Source organism: Hippocampus zosterae, chromosome 12 (genome assembly GCF_025434085.1).
Source record: "Hippocampus zosterae strain Florida chromosome 12, ASM2543408v3, whole genome shotgun sequence".
Taxonomy (NCBI): Eukaryota; Metazoa; Chordata; class Actinopteri; order Syngnathiformes; family Syngnathidae; genus Hippocampus; species Hippocampus zosterae.
This window is the reverse complement of record NC_067462.1, coordinates 22,054,138-22,066,499: the sequence shown is the minus strand read 5'-3', so window position 1 is coordinate 22,066,499 and position 12,362 is coordinate 22,054,138. Positions and strand designations below refer to the sequence as shown.

Sequence of the window (12,362 nt, the reverse complement as noted above, 5' to 3'; positions counted from 1 at the left end):
TGCGTCGGCTGGATCGGAACACAAATGACGCTCGGGTCCGGGTGGTCGCCAGGACTCGTGCTCAGCCGGCCGACGACCCGTACGTCGGGGTGGGACACGGGTAGTTCCTCGCTCTTCCGTACGTTCCCTCTCACGCGCCCGCATGCGGTTGTCCACAATGAGGGCCAAATCGATGAGCTCCTCCAAGTTGCGGCTATCGTCACGGGTTGCCAGTTCGTCCTTTAACGCCGCACTTAACCCGCGGCGAAACAAACCACACAGGGCGCGGTCCCCGTAACCGCTACCGGCGGCCAAAATGCGAAAAGAGATGGAGTATTCGGCAACGGATTGTCGTCCTTGCCGAATAGCTAATAGCCGACCTTCGGCCTCCCTTCCCATAACCGGATGTTGAAATACGCGCCGGAACTCGGCGACAAACTCTGGGTAGGAAGACCGAAGTTGAGCATTGCTGATCTCTACTGCCCAAGACGCCGCCTGACCAGTCAACAGGCTCATAATGAACGCCACCTTCGTGCTATCTTTCTAGTACGTAGCTGGTTGTTGGTCGAATATCAGAGAGCACTGGTGTAAAAATTGCTTGCAGAGAGCCTGTTCTCCCCCGTAGCGAGGGGGGTGGGGGAGATTGGGCTCTCGCCCCATGATCGGGGAAGAGGGTGTCCCGGATGAAGCCGCCGGGACCCTTGGGGGTGGCGTTTCTCGGGGGGTCGCGTGTTCCCCTTGGGAACACAATATCTCCAGCCGCTGGGCTAGGACGGCGACTGCCTCCCGGAGCTCCGAGAGCTCCTGTCGTTGCTGGCCCACTAATTGCCCCTGGCTGGTCAAGGCGGTCATGATCATGTTAATGTCTACAGGATCCATTATGGTGGGAGTATTCTGTTACGTACTCGGGTAAACCGAGTGAGGGAGGGGGATCCAAAAAACGTAGACAAAAACAAGGTCTCCGAAGTAAGACAATTTAATGTCCAAACCGAACCGAAAATAAGCGAGAACATAAAGCGCTGGTCCACAATGAGGACCAGGAGGTAAATCAAAAACGACTAACAAAAGGTGCTTGCACAAAAGAGCAAGTAAAGGAAAGTAAATCCCACAAACTACGAACGAAAAACAATGTAACACTTTGTACACGCAAGAAAAGCCAGATCATCAAAACAAAATGGTACTTACACACAAACTTGGTACCGAAACTACACGCGAAAACACGACGAGGTCAAAAGCCACTAGTCAATGAGCAATGAGGTAAGCAATGCCAAAAACAATACTCCCACAACAGGTGTCGACGTAGGAGTCCTTAAATAGTGTCTCTATTGATTAATGATTGCCAGCAGGTGTGCTAGAGAGACCGCTCCTGCCACCTGCTGGCCAGACCGAAAAACCGAAATGTGACAGTTTTTTACCTCTTCCTATGCCCTTGAACATAATAATTGTGTTGAGTGAAGACTGATTTCTTTCTTTTTACTTTTTTATCTACCTTATTTTCTGTCAAATTATTACTGTATATGTTTTATGTGCAATAAACAAACTCAAACTAATGTGATATGTTTTCGACCCTGTAATCGACTGCATCAACTTTCGTCAATTTAAAAAAATGACAACTAACAAAAGTGCACAAAGTTAATGTCTTTTGTTCACACATCTTTCCTTCCATTCTCAACACCGCTTATCGTGAAGAGCGCTGCAGGGGTAGCTGGAGCCTGTCCGAGCTGACTTTGGCCAAAAGGAGCGCGAAGCCCTGAACTGGTCACCAGTTAGTCACAGAACACATATTGAGACAGACAACCTCATTCACGCATCTACACACACTAATTAGATTTGGGAAACAGACTGGCACCAAAAAGAAGGTATGTCGTTTTTAAATCTGATGATTGTGCGGGGTTACAACCGCATTTCAGCATATTCCAGCTTTTATTTTCACATTTCACTCATGTAAACGTTTGCTTGAAAACAAAAAAAGAATTCCTTTGAATTAATGTGCAGATACTCAACTTGTTTTTCTTTTCATTTTTAGAGATGTCAATTATTTAAGTAATGTACTTTTTGTAGTCATATCACTGAAAAAAATGTGCCCCCCCCCCCCACACACACACACACAGTGACTTGGGACTTGCTTGAGGCTCGAGGGTTCCAACTCGAGACTTACTTTTGACTTCTTCTCACTTGTGCTCATTTGATGCAGGTCTGTTGAATGTTGCTTCAAAATATAGTGAGAAAGGGTAAGCAGTCCAAGTGTGTTGCATGAATACAGTATTTTTTAATCAAATACATTGCCTCCTACTGTTTCAGAGAATACATCAGCTCTAAATGGTGGCATTAGTCTTCAAATGAATATTCACAGAGCCAACCAGGTTTCCATCATCTGGTTGGCAGAACATAACATGTAGCCAACTTTAAGTAGCCAAAAACTTTGAGTAACGATCTGCACACATGAAACTGTATTTCTGTTGACTATGAAGCATTTTAATTCTTTTTTTTTTTGTACTTATGTTAAGCTTTTAGATAACTCTTGATTCTAAACTGCTCCTGATGATGTATGGGACATGGGTATGTAATGCGTTTTACGATGGTATTAATGGTTTTTATAGTTGCAATGTGAAAATACAGGTATTTTGAAGTGGATTAAGTCAGGAAAATCCTGACCTAAGAATAAGGTATAAAATCCACAACCCTCTGCAGGCTGTCAGGTGCATGCCAAAGGAACATTTAGCATCATAACTCCAACCTGTAACACCATTTTAGGCAATTTTACGCCTGAATAAAGTCGTAAAATGATCTAAAGATACTGTGGGCACACAGTCAAATGAGTTAAATAACAGAGAAAAGCACCACAGTTTCCATTCTATTCAATAGATTAGATTTTGACTTGGAAAATCAATATAACTGATGTTAAAAACATTATTATTGAAGGAAACATGGAAACAGCAAGAACAGGCTGGAAGAAGGCTGGACAGAGGAAGACTCTCCAGGACATAAACACTGAAGCACACAACACTGTGGAACAACCACACACCAGAGGCTAATGGAATGCTAATTATTGTTTAAGAGGCTCCCTCTTTATAAGGTCTTCATTGCAATCAGCAATGCTGTGCATTCAACCCCTCTGCAATATGTGGTAATGTGATATTGAGGCTTACCAGTGCTTTTTTTAATCAAGGTGTAAATGGGCTTTGCAGTCTGAATGATCAGTGATTACTGGATGCGAAAGACCTGTTTTTACCTTCCTACAGTTAAAAGGAGGAGGTGCCTATTTGGGATGTGGTATTTATTTACTCCGAGTGGATGACGCACTTGGCATCAATGAGAGTGGAGGTCATTATAACGAAATCATGAAATCAAAACAAGCGTCTACCTGTCCATGATGCCGCACGTGTCAAAGTGAAGGTGATTAAAGTTTCCCAGCATGCCTTGCTGCACGTGGCTGAGGTTCATTTGCTGGCCGTTAATGGAGATGAGCTGCATGCATCCCTGAAAGGCCGGGGATGGACAGTCACCAGTGGGACATCCTGGAAGGAAATGACACCATATTGTCTACTTCAGAGTTTTACGAGTGCTACAGATACAGTATATTCACCATGATGTCACATGTACCACTCAGAGGTGGAATAAGCAATCTCTGTGTCATTTGACACATTTGATTGGGAAAAGGGCTGAAGTGACTTGAATGCTTTTCGCCTTCTTCTCTACCGTGTTAGTTTGAATGTGTTACGTTTCAGATAAACATTAGATGTGGTACAAGGTAAATTGGTTGGAAGGGAGGCTTTACATTTCCACAACAAAGTAGAAAAAAAATGTAAAGTAAAAAAATAGATGTGGCCGAAATTGAAACACTGCAATTAACATGATCATTGAGAAACTTGGTCATTTTTTTTTCTGTCGCTTAGATCAGGGGTCCCCTACCGCCGGTCCATGGACCGGTACCGGTCCACAGAGCATTTGGTACCGAGCCGCACAGAAAGAACTTAATTCCGTTTTATTTATTTCAGAATACGAAAGATGTTTTATCTTGAAAAATTACCGGATTCCCCGTTACATCCGTCTGTGTCACGCATGGACACGCGTCAAACCACGCTTCTGTGTCACCTGACCGAATACGCAAAAAAAAAAAAAAGACTTTTAAAAAATTGTCAAAAAACTGCTGGAGATTGCAAATGACGGCGGCCTTAAAAGGACGTTCGAGACATGTGCATTAAAGTTATGGCTGAATATTCTGAGATCGCCACAATAGCACTGTTGCTACTTCCAACATACCTACCTATGTGAGGCGGGGGTTTTCTGCAGCAACGGCGACTAAAACAAAATTACCAAGTAGACTGGACATTAAACACACACTTTAAGTGTCATTGTCTCCTCTTACCACGAGATGGGACCGTCTCGTTGCAGAAAATCAAGCTCGGGGCTGTGGTGAGTCGTCATTTTCATGCACTTTGAATTTGCATTGTATCATATTTTGAAGGCATTCAACATTACCATCGCGATCAGAGTGTTGCGGCCAGATTATACGATCCTTGTATTTATTGTTATATTTCAAAAACGCCACAGTTGTCATGCAGCTCATACCATATTATTTTGTTGTATTATTTCCGCCACACTTTAAATGCCGGTCCCTGAAAATATTGTCTGACATAAACTGTTTCGTGGGGCAAAAAAGGTTGGGGACACCAGCAAATGCTCCTTTCCTGATAAAACAGAGACTACGCTGTAGCCCTGATGTTAGCTAGAAGGCTGGCCAGTACGTTTTGATAAATAACTTTGCGGCACCAAACATTTTATAGGTACTTATGAGAAAATGTCTTCCAGAAACCCGATGTTGGAGGACTTTAGTTTGTTTGTCTGTTACAGTCTGCATTTCTCTTGGAATAGTTTTTTTTGGAATGCATTGCTCTGGAAAAGCCTGGTTCAAACTCACCATTGCCAAACAATTTTGTCAAGTTTTGTGACTATACTACTTGACATGCAGTGAGCTTGCCTTGTTTGTTTGGTTTTTTTTTTTTGGTCATACATAATTTTTGCGACATAATGCCCAAGTGCTCATCCATGTACCAGCTACCTTTTTTGCAGTGACTTGCAACAAAAAAAGTTCTCATTCCTTTCTAGTGAAACTTGATGAAGTGGAAAGAACGTTTTTTTCCTTCCAAAGGAAATAGTGCTCTGCTTTCATTGGATTCAATTGTTTTGCCGTTTGGCAGTCAGATTATCTTCTTTGGAAAGTGTATATAACATCCGCTCGATTTAGCCTATAAATTCTAATGGATTGATTTTTGTTCATTTATTAATTTATTTAAGAAATCGGAAATAACAAAATCTGGGGAGTATCTGGTGATTCAACCCCAAACATGTTTTTGTCCTCATTTTCAGTTCAGGTCACTAATAGTCACTCGCATTCTGCTACTCAGAAGTACCCTGAAGGCTATTGTTTACAAACATTTTGAAAAGGTCTTTGCAGTGGAAAAAAAGATTCATACACACCAACCTCCAAAATAAAAGTTTCCTCTCAATTTCAGCGCCGCTGACAGTTCGATCTCCGATGGCAACTCCCTATCCACTGTCAGACGGATGAGGAAATTGCTTGTCTCCAGACTCACAGAATGCCACAATCCATCATTGACTGTGTAATCTGCAAGAGAACCAATGAGATGGCTGAGTTATTTGTTCTGCCTATCCGCTCCATGCGCTCCTCAAGGCGGCAACAAGTATACAGCAATTGATGCCTTTTTCAGGGCAGTCTTTTACAAGCTGATTAAATTCTGTTTGCGTGTTACCTTTCTGCTCACCTGGAGAGACCTCCGACTTGTGCCCAGAGGCATACAGGGTCAGCTGCAGCCGGCCGTTGTGGATGTGGAGCTGTGCTCTCTGGGGCCTTGGGCCGAGTGGCGCAGACAGCAGCAGCCCCGCGGTATTCCATGTGCGGAAGTGGAAGCGGGCGGAGAAGTCCCCCATGGCAGGGGCCCCCGCCGCTACTGACGGAAGTGTCAGGAAGCTGCTGTTGGCGCTCAGGAAGGTACAAGCCGCCAGCTGGGGCTGCGAGCACGAGAAGGTCACGTTGCCCTAGAGTGTGAAACAGGCTCCAATTTACACCTCTTTTTAGGACAGGGCGTCTCATGTGAGATTGAATTCTATTTGTATGGAAATCAAGTTGACATGCTCGGGCACAGAACATATGGCTAAAGAACAGCCGGTGAAACCTTTCTCTCAGCCAGACCAAAATAATTAAACTCCAACTGTTTCAGTGAACCAGCTTGTAAGGCTTTGACACAACATATGACACATTTAAAACATCATAAATGTAAGACTTTTTGTGAAAAACGCACACAGTATTCCCATTTGTGAAGTCAGTTGGATTTCTCTCACTCACCAAATAATTAAACTCCAATCATGGCAGTGCATCAGCAGACAGTTGTATGCCTTTGATGCCAAAACAGCAATCTAAGACTTTTTGTGGAATACAGTATTATTATTCCCGTTTGTGAAGTCTGGTGTATACATGGCTTCGTCTCGCCTGGACTGAAATAATTCAATTCCAGTCATTATATCGGATCAAGTTGTAGAAATGCAAAATGATGACAACTTGAAAATATCATACAACTGGACACTTTTTGTTGACAAGCGGCACCTGGGTTGTATTCTGACTGACTAGTGCTTCCCAAAAAGTCACATCTGAATGACATTAGTAAAACCCTCCTACGATTACATGAAAGGTTTCCCAGAGATGACTCTAAAATCCCTCGAGTAGTGACAGAAATCATTTATCGACCATGGACCCAAATGAGCAAAATTTCGAACCGGGGTAAAACCCTGCACGGTGGAGGCATCATGTCCGGGATGGGCGACCGGCAGCAGTGGAGCGGGCCAAGGCCTTATCGGCCATCACAGGGCAGTGCAGAGGAGAGCAGAGCAATCACAGCTCCTTGACTCGCAATGAGATTCCCCTCCATCAACCTCAGGGAGATTGTCCCATTGAAATTCCATTAGAGCTCCCATCATGGCAGCTGCTCTCTCTCTCTCTCTCTCCTCCCTGCTTTTGTTGTCAGTAAGGGACATTTAATGCCCCAATCACACTTTAAAAGCTGGGGGTTAGCTTGGGCTTTGTGGGTTGGCATGTGTTTTGTGGACTTGGAGAAGGCGTTTGACCGTGTCCCTCGGGGAGTTCTGTGGGGGGTGCTTCAAGGGTATGGGGTACCGAACCCCCTGATACGGGCTGTTCGGTCACTATACCACCAATGTCAGAGTTTGGTTCGCATTGCCGGCAGTAAGTCGCAATCGTTTCCAGTGGGGGTAGGACTCCGCCAAGGCTGCCCTTTGTCGCCAATTCTGTTCATAACCTTTATGGACAGAATTTCTAGGCGCAGCCGAAGCGTTGAGGGAGTCTGTTTTGGGGGCCTCAGTATTACATCCCTGCTTTTTGCAGATGATGTGGTGCTGTTGGCTCCTTCAAACAGGGCTCTCCAACTCTCACTGGAGCGTTTCGCAGCCGAGTGTGAAGCGGTTGGGATGAAGATCAGCACCTGCAAATCTGAAAGGATGGTCCTCAGTCGGAAAAGGGTGGAGTGCCCCCTCCGGGTCGGGGAGGAGATCTTGCCCCAAGTGGAGGAGTTCAAGTATCTTGGGGTCTTGTTCACGAGTGGGGGCAGGAGGGAGCGGGAGATCGACAGGCGGATCGGTGCAGCGTCTGGTGTGATGCGGACGTTGTATCGGTCTACGTTCCAACCCTCATCTATGGTCACGAGCTATGGATCGTGACCGAAAGAACGAGATCCCGGTTACAAGCGGCCGAAATGAGTTTTTCAGCAGGGTGTCCGGGCTCTCCCTTAGAGATAAGGTGAGAAGCTCGGTCATCCGCGAGGGGCTCAGAGTCGAGCCGCTTCTCCTCCACATCGAGAGGGGCCAGATGAGGTGGCTTGGGCATCTGATTCAGATGCCTCCTGAGCGCCTCCCTGGTGAGGTGTTCCGGTCATGTCCCACCGGGAGGAGACCCCGAGGAAGACCCAGGACACGCTGGAGAGACTATGTCACCCAGCTTGCCTGGGAACGACTCGGGATCCCCCGGGGAGAGCTGGAAGAAGTAGCTAGGGAGAGGGAAGTCTGGGCTTCCTTGCTAAAGCTGTTGCCCCCGCGACCCGGCCCCGGATAAGCGGTAGATGATGGATGGATGGGTTGGCTTGGGCGAGATGTTGTGTGAATGTTTTCAAGGTTCCCGTCTGATTATCGGAACCTCCAAATGGCTTCATCACTATGGAAATGATGACCACTTTACAGATTCCTCCATCCAATTTTCTCCCCCAGAATTCCTTAAATGTAAAATTCTCACAGTGACATCACAAATCTATGCATAGTTAATCGGTTTATGTGGAAGATTCTTGGTTGATCAATCAACTAAAGTGTTTTCAACTACCTCAGTCAACAAGTATGAGATTTGTTCATAAATCTTTCATCTCTGACGGACAACCATCAAAGAACATATATTGAATTATTATTTTTTTTTTTTAACTTTCAATAATGGGGAAGAGTAAAGTTGATGCGATTGCATATGTAGAAACAGCCTCTGATGAAAGCGCTCAAAAATCCTTTGTCGAACTAATCAGTCAAAATTAATATTAATTTGGATCTCATTGATCTGGTTTAGCAACAAGGAGTCATTCCTAAGCTAAAACAAGGGGTCCTCCTTTTTTATGAATTTAAGAGGTACAATACAGTACAATATACAACATAACTTCTTAACTTAAATTTCTTGAGTTCCAGGGGCGGAACATGGTAATGTAGATTGTAAAACATGCATCATCATTTCTTCCCAAATAAATATATATTTAAATAATGACTACGAATATTGTATCACATTCCATTGTATTCCAACTACCGGTATATTTTTTGATTTTCACATGGGATTAAAAGGAATATTTTTTATAAAAAGCATTCTAAACTGCCTGAAAATGAAGTTTTTGAGAAAATAAAGGAAATGTTTGAAGTGTAAACATTTTAATCTGCCGCTGAGTGGGCAGCAAAGATATTCATTATAAAACAACCCTTATTACGTTAAATCAACGTGACGTTTCAAGTTCGCTGTTGATGTAAGTGAAGTCCTGAAACCGGGTGGGCAAAGCTTACACAAAAATGTCAGGATAAAAATAAATAAATAAATATCCTTAATTCCCGCTGACCTTCTCATAAAATTCTTGAACATTATTGTCGGACTGCGATTGGCTGGCAACCAATTCTGGGATAGGCTCCAGTATGCCCGTGACCCCTGTGTGGTTAAGTGGATTAGAAAATGGTTGGATGGATGGATTATTGTGGGACGATACCTTATTGAAGGGGTCCCCAACCGCTGGTCTGCTGACTGGTACCGGTCCACGGGGCATTTGGTACCGGGCCGCACAATAAAACTTTACATCAATTGAGTTGTATTCATTTTGGAATACGAAAGATATTTTATTTTGAAAAATTACCCTGTTCTCCGTTACATCCGTCTGTGTCACTCTTGACGCACGTCAAACCACGCTTCTCCCTCACGTGACTGATTACGCTAAAAACAAAACGCCGGAGCTTGATAAATGAGTAAAATAAACTGCTGGAGACTGCAAATGACGGCGGCCTTAAAAGTACGTTTGAGATAACAACTCTGCCGGTGTTCTGGATTCAAGTTATGGCTGAATACTCTGAGATCGTCACAACAGCACTGTTGCTATTTACGACATGCTACCCGTGTGAGGCAGGGGTTTTGTGCAGTAACAGCGACCAAAACAAAATTACAAAGTAGACTCGAAATAAAGCACACACTTCAGGTGTCATTGTCTCCTATTACCGCAAGATGCGACCGCTCGGTTGCAGAAAATCAAGCTCGGGACTCGCACTGATTCAGCATTGTGGTGAGTTGACATTTTCATGCACTTTGAATTTGCGTTGTATCGTATTTTGAAGGCATTAAACATTACCATAGCGATCAGAGTGTTGCAGCCAGATTAGACGCTCCTCGTGTTTATTATTATCTCTCAAACACAACAGTGTTCATGCAGCTCTTACCAAATTATATTGTAGTATTTATCCGCCACACCTTAAATGGCGGTCCATATAAATATTTTCTGACATAAGCCGGTCCGTGGACAAAAAAGGTTGGGGACCCCTGCCTTATTGTTTGCCGAGACTGGGAGAGAGGCTGGTCAGAGCGCTGTTAGGTGTCATCGTGCTGATTTTACTTTTTTCCTCAGATCACGCATCCCATTTTGATGACCTATGTGACTGTCGCTGACCGGTGGCCTTGGTTGTCAAGCAATGACCTTTTCCACCTAATTAACCTTGGTTTACATTACATTTAGTTGGGTTTTCTTCTTGCAGTCTAAAAAGAGAAAACCTGGCACCCTTGAACAAAAATGAACTGCCTTTCAAAAGCCTTTCATTGGCCCGAGAATGAGCTTGTTGATAAAAATGTTCGCTAGCGGAAATACACAACGTTCAGTTCATGTTGGCCCAAAACATGAATGAGTTTATGAAATTGTTTATCTAACCGACGCAACACTCGCACATACTGTGGTTGGCCCTGTATGCAGATCTGCTTTTTCATGCTGAAAAGAATTACAGTATTTCCACGACTATAAGGCGCCATTAAAAGTCTTAAATTTTCTCCAAACTGGACAGGACGCCTTATGATGCGGAGCGTCTTTTGTATGCGCTGAGTTCCAAAATCTGACTGACAGCCGACACGCTGTTTATATAGAGAATGTGGACAGACATGCGGGAAAGAAGTCGGCCAATCAGGGAAGGGTGGGCGTGTATAAATGCATAGAGAGAGAGAGAGAGAGAAGGCAGACGTGAGAGAGGACAGGCTTGCTGGGGAGCAGTCCACCAATGGGTGAAGGGTGGGCGTGTAAGTGGACGCTAAAGGGACGCCGCAAGCAGGTACCAATACCTGTATAGAGTGTGGCAATGTGCATTATTGCAAAACAACTTAGGTTTTGCAACAAGAACCCCAGAAAAAAAATTCGACAAAGAGACACGCCTACGAAGCTCAGTTCAAACTTCTAGCCATCGGTTATGCTTTTGGCATGCGTGCCCATCTCACAGCAGCGGTGAAAAACCAAGTCAAGCAAATGAACTCTGAGTTTGCCGTTATTCCCGGAGGCTTAACTAAAGAACTCCAACCGCTGGACATCGGCATCAACCGGGCGTTCAAAGTAAAGTTGCAAACGGCATGGGAACAATGGATGATCGATGGCAAACACAACTTTACGAAGAGTGAGAGGCAGCGCTGGGCGAGTTACGCCACAATTTGCAAATGGATTGTGGCTGCTTGGACGAACGTGTCTGCTTGCACTGTTGTTCGAGTTTTTGGCAAAGCCGGCATCATTTCTGTGGAGCCACATGGCAATGAGAGTGACTCTGACAACGAGAGGGAATGCGATGTTTTTGATGGATTACGGTACTTGCACAATTGTTCAATTCTTTCTACACACACACGCGCTGCCACCATGTTCGCTCTGTTCTTTACTTTCAAATGTGGGAAAGCTTCACACGAGAGAAATTTTGACTTTGCTGTTGCTGCTCCTTCTGTCCACTCGGCAATGCGTAGCAACTCACAATTTAGCATGTGATGCGTTCAATGACAACTGGGATGTGCAGTCCTCTGCTTCTGATACAGAGGATGAGGACTCTGATGGATTTCTGGGTGATGATTGATCGAAAAACGTGAGTACATTGTACAATGGCTAAATAAATAAAAACGTGTTTTTAGCTTTTATCTGTATGTCTAGGCATTCTACCGTATGCTTCAAGCTAACGTGTTTTTAGCGTGCGCGCATGCATGCCGTATGTTTATAAGCTGGCGTATGTTTTACCATTTTAAAACTGCGGCCAATCATACAGTGCGCTTTGTCTATGTGTAAAATACAGAAAAAGCACCCATTAATGAGACTGCGCCCAACCGTACGGTGCGGCGAATGGTCGTGAAAATACAGTAGGTTAAATCTGAAAGAAGGTTAGATAGTCCACACCAAAATGTTTTTCAAAAAGAAAATCCCAAACTTACCACACTGTGTATCTGTGGCTTGCGTCGTTTGGCCAGGTCAATGATATTTATGCCATTGTAATACAGGTTCTCCATGCATCCATGGAAGTTCTTCCTGAGGAACGTGCCAGGTTTTCCAGGAAGTGGGATTCCACCGAAGCTCAGCTGTGACAAAAATAAAGGAAATACTAATTTATTTATGATATTCATACCTGAGGAGCAGTGGGTATAAAAACCATGCACGCATGAAGAGAACATGCAAATCCAAAGTTGGGCTGTCTGAGTGGTGAAAGCAGTGCGAGTAACTCTACCACTATGACAAGCCAGGGTTCAAAGGTTCAATGCAAGAGGTGACGGTGCTCAGACTGATCCCAAT

At 44.3% G+C, this 12,362-nt stretch overlaps 1 protein-coding gene across 3 annotated transcripts in view; it reads right to left on the bottom strand.

The window, feature by feature from the left end:
• The window catches only part of LOC127612036 (contactin-associated protein-like 5), a 246,791-nt gene that overhangs the window by 136,377 nt on the left and 98,052 nt on the right, over positions 1–12,362 (bottom strand). For all 3 annotated transcript variants that reach the window (XM_052082998.1, XM_052082996.1, XM_052082997.1), the window contains 4 exons: positions 12,008–12,151; positions 5,766–6,039; positions 5,465–5,608; positions 3,344–3,497 (listed from right to left, as the gene is read on the bottom strand). In XM_052082998.1, the coding sequence (XP_051938958.1) occupies positions 3,344–3,497; positions 5,465–5,608; positions 5,766–6,039; positions 12,008–12,151 (716 nt within the window). The remainder of the gene's footprint in view (positions 1–3,343; positions 3,498–5,464; positions 5,609–5,765; positions 6,040–12,007; positions 12,152–12,362) is intronic.